The sequence below is a fragment of the Bufo gargarizans genome, chromosome 4, assembly GCF_014858855.1.
Source record: "Bufo gargarizans isolate SCDJY-AF-19 chromosome 4, ASM1485885v1, whole genome shotgun sequence".
NCBI lineage: Eukaryota > Metazoa > Chordata > Amphibia > Anura > Bufonidae > Bufo > Bufo gargarizans.
The window spans coordinates 233,146,185-233,164,852 of NC_058083.1; the positions used below are offsets into that span (position 1 = coordinate 233,146,185).

Consider the following 18,668-nt stretch of genomic DNA (forward strand, 5'->3'; position numbering starts at 1 on the left):
TTGTGCAAGGCCGACAAATCACAGATAACTCCAGGAGAGTACTGAATTTGATGGACTACATCAATCAGATATCAACATCTGAGGTATTTGTCACCCTGGACGCTGAGAAGGCATTTGACCGGGTGAATTGGTTATTTGTCTTCTCGGTGCTCCGCATCATGGGCTTTCCAGAACAGATGGTAAAAGCTGTCAAGGCATTATATACACTACAGTCGGCCCAGGTGATGGCAATTGGGGTCTTCTCAGACCTCTTTACAATATCAAATGGCATGAGACAGGGGTGTCCCCTTTTACCCCTTATTTTAATTTTATCAGTAGAGCCTCTGGCTCAAGCAATTCGGCTAGTCACTGACATTGAAGGAATTGAGATTGGTGACAGGAAATGCCGCCTCTCACTCTATGTGGATGATATTATTTCAACCTTAGCAAACCCTACATTGTCTCTAAAGTCAGTAATGGAAATTGCCCGTTCCTATGGAGCCCTCTCCTACTATAAGGTTAATTAGGGTAAATCCCAAGCTCTACCCTTTTTGATTACTCAAAAAACTCTGGAGTCTTTGAGAGTACAATTTCCATTAGACTGGCAAGATTCTAATGTACAGTATCTAGGGATTCAGGTTACTTCTACCCCTCAAAAATGATATGTTGCTTACTTCCCCCCTCTCCTATCTACGTACGTTGCAGGCAGACCTGGAAAATGTGGCTAAGACTTAACTATCATGGCAAGGTTGCATTGAGGCATTCCAAAAACATTCACTTCCCAAATTATTGTATCTCTTTCAGACTCTCCCTATATCGATCCCTGCCTCCTTTTTTGCCACCATCAACAGAATGCTAAATCAGTTCATTTGGTATAAATGCAGACCCCAAATAGCCAAAAGCATCATGAATAGATAGATACAAGAGATCCGGTGGGTTGAGCCTACCCAATATTTCCGATTATTACTTAGCCTCTAGAATCAACCAGCTGAGGGATTGGTGTGTGAATGACATTTCCAAACATTGGGTACATATCGAAAAAACACAAGTCCCATCACAGAACCTTAAGGCGTTATTCGTGGTTTCCCTACAGGAAAATTCCTCCATCTTTGTTCCATCTTACTTTATTTCCACATCCATAGCTTTATGGTAGAACTTCCATGCTAGGGGAAAAAGGGGCACCTACTCCTGCGGCTCAGTTAACCCCAATTGACTCTCTACAGTGTCTTATCCCAGACCGCTCACTAAAGTCCTGGAAAGAGAGAGGTATTACTGAAGTGGCTGACCTCTTGTCTCAGTCCTCATTAAAGGCTTTTGCAGAACTGCAAAAGGAATATCAGATCCCATATCAAGAGTTCTATAAATATCTGAGGATGAGACACCTTCTGAGAAGGAGAGTTCCCTTCACTATTAAAGCTAACGGGGAACTTCTGCGGCTATGGTCCATAACATCTCCAGCACCACCAGGGATCGAACTGATATATATCTATTTTGGTTGTAAATATTCCATCATTAAGTCAGCCCCCTTCCTCTCCTGGGAAGCTGAGCTAGGGAAATCCTTCCCCACCACCCAATGGTCCACTGCCATTAGATTTGCTGTTTCACACTTGAAATATACAACACACTTTGAATCCTACATGAAGACAATGCTTTGGTGGTATTTTACCCCACTGAGACTTGTTTTCCCTGGCCATGTACCTTCCATGCTTGCTGGCGGGTAGAGCTGAGCGGACACCTGGATGTTTGGATTCGATGGGTTCGGCCGAACTTCAGAAAAAAGTTACAGTTCGGGACCCGAACTTGACCCGAACTTGACTCCAAACCCGAACCCCATTGAAGTCAATAGGGACCCGAACTTTGGAGCACTAAAATGGCTCTAAAAATGCTGCAAATGGCAGCAAAATGTGGTTAAGAGCATGGCAACTGCTCTGCAAACAATTGTGGATAGGGAAATAACTTTAAATAACATAAAATATGTAAAAACAAGGTCCATATGGAGTAGGAGGTTGAGGAGGCAGTGGATGTGGTGGTGGAGGCGGCGGCAGTGGAGGAGGAGGTAGCCTACAGTGTTTTTTGGTTTTAATTATATTTTTTTTGTTTAAATTAGGGTACACCCCAAAACTTTGGGAAATACAACCTGTGATAACCCCCTCCAGTCATGCTAAACAAACATTCAGACAATACACTGGCTGCAGGGCATGTGCCCAATTTGAAGACCCAGTAGTTGAAGGGGCAGACCCATCAGTCAGTATATGTAGGAGTGTGCACACATACTGCCCCACCATGTCACTCGTCTCCGTGATGTCCACAATCCAATTGGATATCTTCTCTATCAACTTTTGAAGTTCTTTTCCGCGTCTACCATGTTGATCACGGTTAGTGGCGAATCCGAAGTTACGTTGCAGCGCTAAAAGACGAGCAGCAGCAGGGTGAGAATGCTGAAAGCACGCACAGACGGCCCGCACTTTCTGCAGCAGCTCTGACATATCGGGGTAATTTTTAAGGAACCTCTGCACCACCAAATGTCAGCTCATGTGCCAGGCAAACTGGTTAGGCCCAGAGCTGCTATGAGATTTTGCCCATTGTCGCACACTACCAGGCCGGGCTTGAGGCTCACTGGCACCAACCACTCATCGGTCTGTTGTTCCATGCCCGTCCACAGCTCCTACGCGGTGTGGGGTTTGTCCCCCAAACAGATAAGTTTTAAAACTGCCTGCTGTCGTTTACCCCTGGCTGTGCTGAAGTTGGTGGTGAAGGTGTTAAGCTGTTTGGATGAGGAAGCAGTAGAGGATGAGGAAGCGGAGTAGGAGGAGGAAGCAACAGGAGGCAAAGAGAAGCACCCTGCAATCTTCGGTTGTGGAAGGACATTGCCCAAACTGCTATCCGCCTCAGGCCCAGCCGCCACGGCATTTACCCAGTGTAATGTTGGCGAGATATACTGTCCCTAACCGTGCTTACTGGTCCACGTATCCATAGTTAGGTGGACCTTGCCACAGATGGCTGTGCGCAGTGCACACCTGATTTTGGCCCCCACTTGGTTGTGCAGGGAAGGTATGGCTCACCTGGAAAAGGAGTGGCGGTTGGGCACGACTTACTGTGGGACAGCCACCACCATAAGGTTTTTAAAACCCTCCGTCTCCACCAGACGGAATGACAGCATTTCGGGGGGTACTTCCTCTTCCGCTCCAGTGTTTAGGAGATGTAGAGCTGAATGCTTGCGTGGGACATTGTGGAGATGCTTGGTGACCCAGGTGGTGGTGTTGCTGCTTGCAGGGTGGCAGGTGCCACTTTTACTCCAGAGGTGGATGATGAGGCCGAGACTGCAGCAGAAGAGGAAGCAGGGGGAGGCAGAGACCTTTCTTTGTTTTTGAGGCGTCTCTTCCACTGCAGCTCGTCCTTTGCACTTAGATGCCTGGTCATGCAGGTTGTGCTCAGGTTGAGAACATTTATGCTTCGCTTTAGGCTCTGATTGCACAGAATGCAAACCACTCGTGTCTTGTCGTCAGCACATTGTCTGAAGAACTGCCACGCCAGGAAACTCCTTGGAGCTGGCTTTGGTGTTCTCTGTCCCTTGCTGTGTTGGGCAGTAGCAGGCGTACTGTCTAGGGGACAGCCGCTCCGCTTTTGCACCTTGCTCCATCTTCTGCTGTGTTGGCGGCACTGTGCGACCACTGCCTCTTCCTCCGAACTACACAGGTCACTCGCATGACCTTGATTCCATGTGGGGTCAAAGACCTCATCTCCTCCACATCATCTTCAACCCAGTTTTCATCCCTGCCCATCTGGTCAGTCTGCACACTGCAGAAAGCCACAGCAGTTGGCACATGTTTCGTCATCATCCGAGACGAGCTTCGGTGGTCCTCCCATGTACTCATCTTAAAACATAAGTGGTTGGGCATCAGTGTACTCAATCTCTTTCACTTCTGGGGCAGGGCTATGTGAATGTTGGGTCTCCGATCGGTTACCATGGCAACCGACGCTACTGAAGTCCTGGCTTCCATGGTCAGTTAGTCAGCATTGTACTTACCTGCGCTGGAGCCGGTGGGGGCTCTTTCTTCTCAAACTCACAGGTCTGTGCGGCGTATGCTTATAGCAATGCACCACACAGACCTGTGAGTTTGAGAAGAAGGAGCACCTGGCGGCGCGGGTAAGTCATGGTTGCCATGGAACCGATTGGAGCCCCAGCATTTCACTGCTGGGACTCCAATCGGACTGCCGCTGGGGGGGGGGGGCGCACTGCCAGCAATGATTAATACTGTGGAGGGAGGTGGGATTGAGGGCGCACTGACAGCAATGATTAATATTGGGGAGGGAGGGGGGATTGAGGGCGCACTGCCAGCAATGATTAATACGGGGGGGGGGGGGGATTGTCAGCGCACTGCCAGCATTGATGTTTAATACGGAGGGGGGATCCAGACTGGCCACCAATAATTGTAGTACTGGTGAGGGGGGGTTAGGGCGCACTGCCCATGAATGATTTTAAATGTGGGGTAGGCGCACTGCTGCCTGGCGGCAACCGACCTCTGACAGGGTGCTGTGATCCGCACAATTAACCCCTCAGGTGCAGCACAGTGCCCTGTCAGAGGTCAGGTGCCCCCAGGCAGCAGGGGGCCAGTATGTTACGCCTGTTGGTATACTCTAACTTCAAGCGTCCCCATCACCATGGGAACGCCTTTGTGTTAGAATATACCATCGGATTTGAGTTTTTACGATCTAACTCAGATCCGATGGAATATTCTAACCACCAGGAGTCCCCATGGTGACAGGGACGCTTGTGGGGAGGAGTATGCCAAAGGGGTTTAACTGTACTGTTTGGAGGGGAAAAAAAAGACGAATATTCAAAAAAATGTCAAAACGAATATATTCGCTATAGTGCTATATATTTGTTTTTTAGAATATTGGTCTTTTTTCAACATCTAAAGTCATGATTCCTCCCTGCTTCTTGCTTGTGGGCCAATGACTCAATGACCACAAGCATTTTAAGCAAGGAGGAATCATTTGTTCAGATGTAAAAAATGACGAATATTCAATATAACTAATATATAGCAGTATATTTGTAATATTCGCGAATTATCGAAGTTGCGATATTCGCGATTAATATTCGCTATTCGAATATTCGCGCTCAACACTAGTCCTTGGATGTAAGAGGTATGTGCTGCTATATTCTCCTCCAAATATTTTTTATTATAATTATATGTATTTTAAATTTGGAGACCACATTTCTCATTTTGGGAGCCAATTTGGGGTAATTTAGGGTATTTTTTTTTAGTCTGGAGATGTCATATGGCCTAGGAAGAGACTGTGGCGCTCACAAATCACCGCAGCCTCTTCATACAAAGTCCAAGTTGGGTAGACGGCCTTGGGCCTAAGTCACTTTTGACTTTGAATTATTTTTTTTACCATGGCTGCGCTACACTATATGGCAGCAGCACAATTTTTGATTGATTTAACATAACATGGCAATTAGCTGTTCAGTTTTGCAATATGCCATGTTCTATTCTAATTGAATAGTTTTAGTTTTATGTGATTCTTGAACTCAAAAAATTCCTTTCTTCTCTAGAGACATTTTAACAGGAACATGTATCCTTAGTTTCCAAAATATAAAATATGGTAATAAAGGGGTAACATATAGGCGGTGACCAACTTTCTGCTGCAGTAGGTCACAAAATGTCATAAACAGACCAATCCTGCCAACACATATCTCCTCTGACACTGGTTATATTTAGGAGGTGGATATATGCAATTACGTGAAATAGCAAGTCATATATTGTAAAATATTTAATCTACCGCACACTGCACATTTATCTGTTTAACCGCTGTCCACAGAAGAAAATCACAGTAATGTAGCTGTGTCCTAAAATAATGGAGAAAGTCTAGTTTGAATTTGAGCTTGGCTTGATGTGAATTGTTATCTGAAGCCAGCTGCCTCCTTTCTGCCGGGACTCAGTACTATTTGTGTGCTTCATAGACCTATAATTGGAAAGCAGAGTTAACAAGAAGTTATCTGCAGGACAGTTCGGAGTGCTGTGGCTTGAGAAGAACACTGATAACCAACAAGGAACAGGATGGGTTTACTTCACCAAGAGCTTACTTTTTAAATGGATTTTAAGAAGAAAAATAAATCCCTATCTGATAGGACTTTAAGACAGAAGAGTATGGTAAGACTGATCACATATTATTCTAGAATCGTGTATATCTCTTGTTAAGCCAGACAGCTGCTGAGTTGTGAGTTGCATTTGCTGTTCTGATCCTCTATTTGTATGCACCTGCTAGAGAAGTGGCTGTTAAATGTAGAAACAGTCTAAAAAGAATTTCTGTACTGGACTGCTGTTGAAACTTATATATCAGTTACTAGCAGAAGGACCCGGTTTCCACAGGTATATTTAATCTATTTCATTTAATGTTTGCGTGTGTCGTTAAAAGATATCAACAGTATCCCCCATAACAGTGACATCTACAGTACCCCGCCCCCTTAACAGTGAACTCCACAGCCCCCCCTTAACACTGAACCCCTCACAGTGCCCTGCCATTGTAAAATGGAACCTCCACAGCGTGCCCATCCCCTTAACTTTGACCTTCACAGCAGCCCGCCCCTTTAACAGTGAGTTTCACAGCACCCCACTCCCTTGACAGAGACCTCCTCAGGGGCCTGCCCCCTTAACAGTGACCTCCACAGTACCCCGCTGATTTAACAGTGACCTCCACAGTACCCCGCTGCCTTAACAGTGACCTCACAGTGCCCTGCTGCCTTAGCAGTGGCCTCCACAGCAGTTGCCCCTTTAATAGTGGCCTCTGCCCCCTTAATAGTGACCGCCACAGTGTCTTACCCTTTAACAGTGACCTCCACAGCTGCCTGCCCCTTAACAGTAGCATCCACAGTGAACGCCTCTTTAACAGTGACCTCCACAGTGCCCGCCCCTTTAACAGTGACCTCCACAGCACCCTGCCCCTTTAATGCTATTACTACATGACGACATGTGTTGCGCGACATTTTGTCTCAACATATAATGAATTTTTTTCTGTGACTGTCGCATCGCAGTCGCAGCATGTCACATGTCACAGTGCAACACCATAGACTATCATTATAAAAAAAATTGCATAACAATGGTGCAACATCAATGTCGCGCGACACATGTAGCAGTGTAGTTGTGCCCTATGTGTCGTGCAACTTATTGTCGCGCGACACATGTTGTCGTGTAGCCCTAGCCTAAAGCTGACCTACAGCAGTGGAGAAAATGGCTGGATTGTTATGGAAACCTGGTGTAAAACTGTGTGTATGTGGAGACTAAGGGCCTGCGAGCTTCTATTGGCTTATAAGAGACATGTGACCGTGTGTATGGCAGTATGGCAGTTGGAATATGAAGATAAAGATTTCCAGGCTTGCATTGGCTAATGCAGGTCATTTTGGGGGAATATCTCAGAAACGTAACGTTCTATAGAGCTGTGACCCTCACAAGATTTCTTTCCAGGTAGCAAGGCATGTGTATACCAAGTTTCATTGAAATCGATGATTGCGTTTTTGAGTGATTGCGGAACATACATACATACAACCTTCTTTATATATATAGATAATTATATAGTAGTTATAGCAGATACTTATATAACAGTGTGTGTATGTGTATACCACATATGTAGCAATCTTTAATTTGACTATTATAACATATCAATTACACAGTTGCAGCAAACTAATGGCTTTTATTGCGGTTCTCCGGTTTCAGTCCAGATCCTGTGCCATCACTCCAGCTCTCCTGGCCACGCTCTGTTTACCCAGCTGCAGCGGTGATGTGACATCAGCAATATGTGACCAGAGCAGTCTACTACTAGCCTCAGTGGGGCACCCGACAAGGCCAGTGGTTGGCTGCAGCGGTGACGTGTTGTTGATATCACATCACTGCTACAGCCTGGCTGGGAGAACCAGAGCAGTGGCGCAGGATCTGTTCTTTATTTAAGGTGGATCCCAGGGATTGTCAGGTTTCTTCCTGATATATATATGTATATATTCATGTTGTGACTTAATTTTTTAAAAGTACTTGAACTTGAAAATCCCTCACCTTTATAAATGAAATAATAAAATTCATGGTTAATTTTTTTTTTCATATGACATGTTTTACTCCAGCTTTTGATACATTTGTAGCACACTTCTTCTGTCATCATCAGCCTTGTATTTTCCAGTACATACCAGTCCCTATCTCATGTTTCTCTTTAGGCTCCCGTCTCAACCTCAGATGTCATATTTATAGCTTGTTGTGAACGCTCTGATCTGACAGGAACCACTCTGCATCAATCAATGCCGCTGGTTGTTTGTTTTCATTAGAGATTATGAAACCTATGACTAAGTGGCTCCTTTCACATTTCAACAATATGTGAATTCCAATGAATTTGCCATGAATTCTTTATATAACAAGCGTTCAGGAGAATACAGCACTATGATGCAATGTATAAGCGGTGCAGGTGGTCGCGAAGGAGCGCGAATAAAGTTCAAGTCAGGCGAGAACCTGCAGTGGCCAGCTGGGTACACACATACCTGGCACTCCCAGCTTTAATTAACATAGCCAGCAGCGATGTGGGCATCGGCCCACCAGGAGGTTTCCCAGTACGGTATATGGCCAGTCTACCCCATGACCAAATGTCATTTGAGTTTGGCATAAATTTCTATCCTATACTAATTACCAGGAAACAAGGTGACAACAGGAACTAGATATGCTGAAAACGGTATAAAAAGTAAAAAAATCTAAATGTTTGCAAAAGTGAAAATATTACTTGCTACAATTTCTCTTGGCAATTTAACGATCTCAAAAAGTTATAAAACTTTAATATAGTAAAATCTAGAAGCATAATATATCCTCATACTGTATATTGCTGCCTAGAAATGCTGTTTCCAAATATCTGACATGAACTTTATCCTTCTTGAACATTTGTTAGCGGGAATAAAACTTTGTCATGTAAAGTGACAAATTAGAGACAGCAAAAGCTTCTGGGAGTTTAGGAATGTAACATATTTGCATGAAAGATCAGTAATCCGTAACTCTGAGCAATATAGATGACATGTTAGATGTGGTTAACATTTTTAATGTTGTTTTGCTACTTTCACGATTAGATGGTGGGAATATATGAAATGTACTGACAGCTTTTTGGCAGAAGTAAAGCATATAGTAGTTAGTTGTTAAAATTCAGAATACTGGAAGATGTATTTAGCTACATAAGTACCAAATTAAAGGGATGTGCGTGCTTAGATGTTGATAACCTATCCTCAGGATAACTCATCCATACTATATTGGCAGGGTTCTGACACCTGGTACCCCTGCCGATCAGCTGTTTGAAGAGGCTTGCGGTGGGAGAGGAAATTACACCACTCTCTATTATCCAGACAACGAGCAGTTTAACTGTGAAGAGGATGTGACACTCGCACAAGCACCATGGCCTCTACAAACAGCTGATCGGTTGAGGTAGCGGGTGTCGGATGCCCGTCGATCTGATATTGATGAGCTATCCTGAGTAGGGATGAGCGAACTCGAACTGTATAGTTCGGGTTCGTACCGAATTTTGGGGTGTCCGTGACACGGACCCGAACCCGGACATTTTCGTAAAAGTCCGGGTTCGGGTTCGGTGTTCGTCGCTTTCTTGGCGCTTTTGTGACGCTTTCTTGGCGCTTTTTGAAAGGCTGCAAAGCAGCCAATCAACAAGCGTCATACTACTTGCCCCAAGAGGCCATCACAGCCATGCCTACTATTGGCATGGCTGTGATTGGCCAGAGCACCATGTGACCCAGCCTCTATTTAAGCTGGAGTCACATAGCGCCGCCCGTCACTCTGCTCTGATTAGCGTAGGGAGAGGTTGCGGCTGCGACAGTAGGGCGAGATTAGGCAGATTAACTCCTCCAAAGGACTTGATTAACTGATCGATCTGCAGCTGTGGATCATTGAGCTGCTGATCCTCAATTGCTCACTGTTTTTAGGCTGCACAGACCGTTTGTCAGTCTCATTTTTCTGGGGTGATCGGCGGCCATTTTGTGTCTTGTGGTGCGCCAGCACAAGCTGCGACCAAGTGCATTTAACCCTCAATGGTGTGGTTGTTTTTTGGCTAAAGCCTACATCAGGGTGAAGCTGTCACACCAAGTGCATTTAACCAGCAATAGTCTGTTCATTTTTTGGCCATATACAAAATCAGGGGCAAGCTGCGCCTGTCACCAAGTGCATTTAACCCTCAATGGTGTGGTTGTTTTTTGGCTAAAGCCTACATCAGGGTGAAGCTGTGACACCAAGTGCATTTAACCAGCAATAGTCTGTTCATTTTTTGGCCATATACAAAATCAGGGGCAAGCTGCGCCTGTCACCAAGTGCATTTAACCCTCAATGGTGTGGTTGTTTTTTGGCTAAAGCCTACATCAGGGTGAAGCTGTCACACCAAGTGCATTTAACCAGCAATAGTCTGTTCATTTTTTGGCCATATACAAAATCAGGGGCAAGCTGCGCCTGTCACCAAGTGCATTTAACCCTCAATGGTGTGGTTGTTTTTTGGCTAAAGCCTACATCAGGGTGAAGCTGTCACACCAAGTGCATTTAACCAGCAATAGTCTGTTTATTTTTTGGCCATATCCCAGTCTAATTCTGTCACTAAATCCATACCGGTCACCCAGCGCCTAAATACTAGGCCTCAAATTTATATCCAGCTAAATCTGTCCCTAGTGCTGTAGCTGGGCGAGTTATTTAGTGTCCGTTCAAGCACATTTCTTGTTCTGGGTTGAAATACAATTCCCAATTTAGCAATTTCATAATTTAGTGGTTCCTGCTATATCAGAGCTATTTGAAATCTATCCCAAAAAGGGTATATAATATTGAAGGTGCACATTGGGTCATTCAGAATAACTTCACACACACCCGCTACTGTGTATTTCCAAGTCTAATTCTGTCACTAAACCCATACCTGTCACCCAGCGCCTAAATACTAGGCCTCAAATTTAAATCCCTCTAAATCTCTCGTTACCGCTGTACTGTTGTTGCTGGGCAAGATATTTAGTGTCCGTCAAAGCACATTTTTTGTTCTGGGTTGAAGTACAATTCCCAATTTAGCAATTTCATAATTTAGTGGTTCCTGCTATATCAGAGCTATTTGGAATCTATCCCTAAAAGGGTATATAATATTGAAGGTGCACATTGGGTCATTCAGAATAACTTCACACACACCCGCTACTGTGTATTTCCAAGTCTAATTCTGTCACTAAACCCATACCTGTCACCCAGCGCCTAAATACTAGGCCTCAAATTTAAATCCCTCTAAATCTCTCGTTACCGCTGTACTGTTGTTGCTGGGCAAGATATTTAGTGTCCGTCAAAGCACATTTTTTGTTCTGGGTTGAAGTACAATTCCCAATTTAGCAATTTCATAATTTAGTGGTTCCTGCTATATCAGAGCTATTTGGAATCTATCCCTAAAAGGGTATATAATATTGAAGGTGCACATTGGGTCATTCAGAATAACTTCACACACACCCGCTACTGTGTATTTCCAAGTCTAATTCTGTCACTAAACCCATACCTGTCACCCAGCGCCTAAATACTAGGCCTCAAATTTAAATCCCTCTAAATCTCTCGTTACCGCTGTACTGTTGTTGCTGGGCAAGATATTTAGTGTCCGTCAAAGCACATTTTTTGTTCTGGGTTGAAGTACAATTCCCAATTTAGCAATTTCATAATTTAGTGGTTTCTGCTATATCAGAGCTATTTGAAATCTATCCCTAAAAGGGTATATAATATTGAAGGTGCACATTGGGTCATTCAGAATAACTTCACACACACGCTTCTGTGCATTTCCAAGTCTAATTCTGTCACTAAATCCATACCGGTGACCCAGCGCCTAAATACTAGGCCTCAAATTTAAATCCCTCTAAATCTCTCGTTACCCACCACTGTACTGTTGTTGCTGGGCAAGATATTTAGTGTCCGTCAAAGCACATTTTTTGTTCTGGGTTGAAGTACAATTCCCAATTTAGCAATTTCATAATTTAGTGGTTCCTGCTATATCAGAGCTATTTGGAATCTATCCCTAAAAGGGTATATAATATTGAAGGTGCACATTGGGTCATTCAGAATAACTTCACACACACCCGCTACTGTGTATTTCCAAGTCTAATTCTGTCACTAAACCCATACCTGTCACCCAGCGCCTAAATACTAGGCCTCAAATTTAAATCCCTCTAAATCTCTCGTTACCGCTGTACTGTTGTTGCTGGGCAAGATATTTAGTGTCCGTCAAAGCACATTTTTTGTTCTGGGTTGAAGTACAATTCCCAATTTAGCAATTTCATAATTTAGTGGTTTCTGCTATATCAGAGCTATTTGAAATCTATCCCTAAAAGGGTATATAATATTGAAGGTGCACATAGGGTCATTCAGAATAACTTCACACACACGCTTCTGTGCATTTCCAAGTCTAATTCTGTCACTAAATCCATACCGGTGACCCAGCGCCTAAATACTAGGCCTCAAATTTAAATCCCTCTAAATCTCTCGTTACCCACCGCTGTACTGTTGTTGCTGGGCAAGATATTTAGTGTCCGTCAAAGCACATTTTTTGTTCTGGGTTGAAGTACAATTCCCAATTTAGCAATTTCATAATTTAGTGGTTTCTGCTATATCAGAGCTATTTGAAATCTATCCCTAAAAGGGTATATAATATTGAAGGTGCACATAGGGTCATTCAGAATAACTTCACACACACGCTTCTGTGCATTTCCAAGTCTAATTCTGTCACTAAATCCATACCGGTGACCCAGCGCCTAAATACTAGGCCTCAAATTTATATCCCGCTAAATCTCTCGTTACCGCTGTACTGTTGTTGCTGGGCAAGATATTTAGTGTCCGTCAAAGCACATTTTTTGTTCTGGGTTGAAGTACAATTCCCAATTTAGCAATTTCATAATTTAGTGGTTCCTGCTATATCAGAGCTATTTGAAATCTATCCCAAAAAGGGTATATAATATTGAAGGTGCACATTGGGTCATTCAGAATAACTTCACACACACCCGCTACTGTGTATTTCCAAGTCTAATTCTGTCACTAAACCCATACCTGTCACCCAGCGCCTAAATACTAGGCCTCAAATTTAAATCCCTCTAAATCTCTCGTTACCGCTGTACTGTTGTTGCTGGGCAAGATATTTAGTGTCCGTCAAAGCACATTTTTTGTTCTGGGTTGAAGTACAATTCCCAATTTAGCAATTTCATAATTTAGTGGTTTCTGCTATATCAGAGCTATTTGAAATCTATCCCTAAAAGGGTATATAATATTGAAGGTGCACATTGGGTCATTCAGAATAACTTCACACACACGCTTCTGTGCATTTCCAAGTCTAATTCTGTCACTAAACCCATACCTGTCACCCAGCGCCTAAATACTAGGCCTCAAATTTAAATCCCTCTAAATCTCTCGTTACCGCTGTACTGTTGTTGCTGGGCAAGATATTTAGTGTCCGTCAAAGCACATTTTTTGTTCTGGGTTGAAGTACAATTCCCAATTTAGCAATTTCATAATTTAGTGGTTTCTGCTATATCAGAGCTATTTGAAATCTATCCCTAAAAGGGTATATAATATTGAAGGTGCACATTGGGTCATTCAGAATAACTTCACACACACGCTTCTGTGCATTTCCAAGTCTAATTCTGTCACTAAATCCATACCGGTGACCCAGCGCCTAAATACTAGGCCTCAAATTTAAATCCCTCTAAATCTCTCGTTACCCACCGCTGTACTGTTGTTGCTGGGCAAGATATTTAGTGTCCGTCAAAGCACATTTTTTGTTCTGGGTTGAAGTACAATTCCCAATTTAGCAATTTCATAATTTAGTGGTTTCTGCTATATCAGAGCTATTTGAAATCTATCCCTAAAAGGGTATATAATATTGAAGGTGCACATAGGGTCATTCAGAATAACTTCACACACACGCTTCTGTGCATTTCCAAGTCTAATTCTGTCACTAAATCCATACCGGTGACCCAGCGCCTAAATACTAGGCCTCAAATTTAAATCCCTCTAAATCTCTCGTTACCGCTGTCCTGTTGTAGCTGGGAAAGTTATTTAGTGCCCGTCAAAGCACATTTTTTGTTCTGGGTTGAAGTACAATTCCCAATTTAGCAATTTCATAATTTAGTGGTTCCTGCTATATCAGAGCTATTTGAAATCTATCCCAAAAAGGTATATAATATTCAAGGTGCACATTGGGTCATTCAGAATAACTTCACACACACGCTTCTGTGCATTTCCAAGTCTAATTCTGTCACTAAATCCATACCGGTCACCCAGCGCCTAAATACTAGGCCTCAAATTTAAATCCCTCTAAATCTCTCGTTACCCACCGCTGTACTGTTGTTGCTGGGCAAGATATTTAGTGTCCGTCAAAGCACATTTTTTGTTCTGGGTTGAAGTACAATTCCCAATTTAGCAATTTCATAATTTAGTGGTTTCTGCTATATCAGAGCTATTTGAAATCTATCCCTAAAAGGGTATATAATATTGAAGGTGCACATAGGGTCATTCAGAATAACTTCACACACACGCTTCTGTGCATTTCCAAGTCTAATTCTGTCACTAAATCCATACCGGTGACCCAGCGCCTAAATACTAGGCCTCAAATTTAAATCCCTCTAAATCTCTCGTTACCGCTGTCCTGTTGTAGCTGGGAAAGTTATTTAGTGCCCGTCAAAGCACATTTTTTGTTCTGGGTTGAAGTACAATTCCCAATTTAGCAATTTCATAATTTAGTGGTTCCTGCTATATCAGAGCTATTTGAAATCTATCCCAAAAAGGGTATATAATATTCAAGGTGCACATTGGGTCATTCAGAATAACTTCACACACACGCTTCTGTGCATTTCCAAGTCTAATTCTGTCACTAAATCCATACCGGTCACCCAGCGCCTAAATACTAGGCCTCAAATTTATATCCCGCTGAATTTGAATACAATACATTGGGCCAAATAATATATTTGTTGTTGTGGTGAACCATAACAATGAGAAAAACATCTAGTAAGGGACGCGGACGTGGACATGGTCGTGGTGGTGTTAGTGGACCCTCTGGTGCTGGGAGAGGACGTGGCCGTTCTGCCACATCCACACGTCCTAGTGTACCAACTACCTCAGGTCCCAGTAGCCGCCAGAATTTACAGCGATATATGGTGGGGCCCAATGCCGTTCTAAGGATGGTAAGGCCTGAGCAGGTACAGGCATTAGTCAATTGGGTGGCCGACAGTGGATCCAGCACGTTCACATTATCTCCCACCCAGTCTTCTGCAGAAAGCGCACAGATGGCGCCTGAAAACCAACCCCATCAGTCTGTCACATCACCCCCATGCATACCAGGGAAACTGTCTCAGCCTCAAGTTATGCAGCAGTCTCTTATGCTGTTTGAAGACTCCGCTGGCAGGGTTTCCCAAGGGCATCCACCTAGCCCTTCCCCAGCGGTGAAAGACATAGAATGCACTGACGCACAACCACTTATGTTTCCTGATGATGAGGACATGGGAATACCACCTCAGCATGTCTCTGATGATGACGAAACACAGGTGCCAACTGCTGCGTCTTTCTGCAGTGTGCAGACTGAACAGGAGGTCAGGGATCAAGACTGGGTGGAAGACGATGCAGGGGACGATGAGGTCCTAGACCCCACATGGAATGAAGGTCGTGCCACTGACTTTCACAGTTCGGAGGAAGAGGCAGTGGTGAGACCGAGCCAACAGCGTAGCAAAAGAGGGAGCAGTGGGCAAAAGCAGAACACCCGCCGCCAAGAGACTCCGCCTGCTACTGACCGCCGCCATCTGGGACCGAGCACCCCAAAGGCAGCTTCAAGGAGTTCCCTGGCATGGCACTTCTTCAAACAATGTGCTGACGACAAGACCCGAGTGGTTTGCACGCTGTGCCATCAGAGCCTGAAGCGAGGCATTAACGTTCTGAACCTGAGCACAACCTGCATGACCAGGCACCTGCATGCAAAGCATGAACTGCAGTGGAGTAAACACCTTAAAACCAAGGAAGTCACTCAGGCTCCCCCTGCTACCTCTTCTGCTGCTGCCGCCTCGGCCTATTCTGCTGCTGCCGCCTCGGCCTCTTCCTCCGCCTCTGGAGGAACGTTGGCACCTGCCGCCCAGCAAACAGGGGATGTACCACCAACACCACCACCACCACCTCCGTCACCAAGCGTCTCAACCATGTCACACGCCAGCGTTCAGCTCTCCATCTCACAAACATTTGATAGAAAGCGTAAATTCCCACCTAGCCACCCTCGATCCCTGGCCCTGAATGCCAGCATTTCTAAACTACTGGCCTATGAAATGCTGTCATTTAGGCTGGTGGACACAGACAGCTTCAAACAGCTCATGTCGCTTGCTGTCCCACAGTATGTTGTTCCCAGCCGGCACTACTTCTCCAAGAGAGCCGTGCCTTCCCTGCACAACCAAGTATCCGATAAAATCAAGTGTGCACTGCGCAACGCCATCTGTAGCAAGGTCCACCTAACCACAGATACGTGGACCAGTAAGCACGGCCAGGGACGCTATATCTCCCTAACTGCACACTGGGTAAATGTAGTGGCAGCTGGGCCCCAGGCGGAGAGCTGTTTGGCGCACGTCCTGCCGCCGCCAAGGATCGCAGGGCAACATTCTTTGCCTCCTGTTGCCACCTCCTCCTTCTCGGCTTCCTCCTCCTCTTCTTCCACCTGCTCATCCAGTCAGCCACACACCTTCACCACCAACTTCAGCACAGCCCGGGGTAAACGTCAGCAGGCCATTCTGAAACTCATATGTTTGGGGGACAGGCCCCACACCGCACAGGAGTTGTGGCGGGGTATTGAACAACAGACCGACGAGTGGTTGCTGCCGGTGAGCCTCAAGCCCGGCCTGGTGGTGTGTGATAATGGGCGAAATCTCGTTGCAGCTCTGGGACTAGCCAATTTGACGCACATCCCTTGCTTGGCGCATGTGCTGAATTTGGTGGTGCAGAAGTTCATTCACAACTACCCCGACATGTCAGAGCTGCTGCATAAAGTGCGGGCCGTCTGTTCGCGCTTCCGGCGTTCACATCCTGCCGCTGCTCGCCTGTCTGCGCTACAGCGTAACTTCGGCCTTCCCGCTCACCGCCTCATATGCGACGTGCCCACCAGGTGGAACTCCACCTTGCACATGCTGGACAGACTGTGCGAGCAGCAGCAGGCCATAGTGGAGTTTCAGCTGCAGCACGCACGGGTCAGTCGCACTACAGAACAGCACCACTTCACCACCAATGACTGGGCCTCCATGCGAGACCTGTGTGCCCTGTTGCGCTGTTTCGAGTACTCCACCAACATGGCCAGTGGCGATGACACCGTTATCAGCGTTACAATACCACTTCTATGTCTCCTTGAGAAAACACTTAGGGCGATGATGGAAGAGGAGGTGGCCCAGGAGGAGGAGGAGGAGGAGGAGGAAGAGGGGTCATTTTTAGCACTTTCAGGCCAGTCTCTTCGAAGTGACTCAGAGGGAGGTTTTTGGCAACAGCAGAGGCCAGGTACAAATGTGGCCAGCCAGGGCCCACTACTGGAGGACGAGGAGGACGAGGATGAGGAGGAGGTGGAGGAGGATGAGGATGAAGCATGGTCACAGCGGGGTGGCACCCAACGCAGCTCGGGTCCATCACTGGTGCGTGGCTGGGGGGAAAGGCAGGACGATGACGATACGCCTCCCACAGAGGACAGCTTGTCCTTACCCCTGGGCAGCCTGGCACACATGAGCGACTACATGCTGCAGTGCCTGCGCAACGACAGCAGAGTTGCCCACATTTTAACCTGTGCGGACTACTGGGTTGCCACCCTGCTGGATCCACGCTACAAAGACAATGTGCCCACCTTACTTCCTGCACTGGAGCGTGATAGGAAGATGCGCGAGTACAAGCGCACGTTGGTAGACGCGCTACTGAGAGCATTCCCAAATGTCACAGGGGAACAAGTGGAAGCCCAAGGCCAAGGCAGAGGAGGAGCAAGAGGTCGCCAAGGCAGCTGTGTCACGGCCAGCTCCTCTGAGGGCAGGGTTAGCATGGCAGAGATGTGGAAAACTTTTGTCAACACGCCACAGCTAACTGCACCACCACCTGATACGCAACGTGTTAGCAGGAGGCAACATTTCACTAACATGGTGGAACAGTACGTGTACACACCCCTCCACGTACTGACTGATGGTTCGGCCCCATTCAACTTCTGGGTCTCTAAATTGTCCACGTGGCCAGAGCTAGCCTTTTATGCCTTGGAGGTGCTGGCCTGCCCGGCAGCCAGCGTTTTGTCTGAACGTGTATTCAGCACGGCAGGGGGCGTCATTACAGACAAACGCAGCCGCCTGTCTACAGCCAATGTGGACAAGCTGACGTTCATAAAAATGAACCAGGCATGGATCCCACAGGACCTGTCCGTCCCTTGTCCAGATTAGACATTAACTACCTCCCCATAACCATATATTATTGGACTCCAGGGCACTTCCTCATTCAATCCTATTTTTATTTTCATTTTACCATTATATTGCAAGGCTACCCAAAGTTGAATGAACCTCTCCTCTGCCTGTGTGCTAGGCCTAAATATATGCCAATGGATTGTTGCAGTGGTGGCTGACGTGAAGCCTCATTCTCTGCTATGACATGCAGACTGATTCTCTGGTGACATGAAGCCAGATCCTCTGT

The 18,668-nt window shown here is 45.6% G+C and overlaps 1 protein-coding gene across 6 annotated transcripts in view; it reads left to right on the top strand.

Moving 5' to 3' along the window:
* Positions 1 to 5,855: 5,855 nt before the first annotated feature.
* The window catches only part of LOC122935654 (muscular LMNA interacting protein), a 322,247-nt gene continuing 309,434 nt past the window's right edge, over positions 5,856 to 18,668 (top strand). Inside the window, exon 1 of one of the 6 annotated variants that reach the window (XM_044291464.1) lies at positions 5,856 to 6,137. In XM_044291464.1, coding sequence (XP_044147399.1) covers positions 6,078 to 6,137 — 60 coding nt within the window. In that variant the 5' untranslated portion in view covers positions 5,856 to 6,077. The remainder of the gene's footprint in view (positions 6,138 to 18,668) is intronic. The other 5 variants (XM_044291458.1, XM_044291461.1, XM_044291460.1 and 2 more) reach the window with 5 other exon arrangements.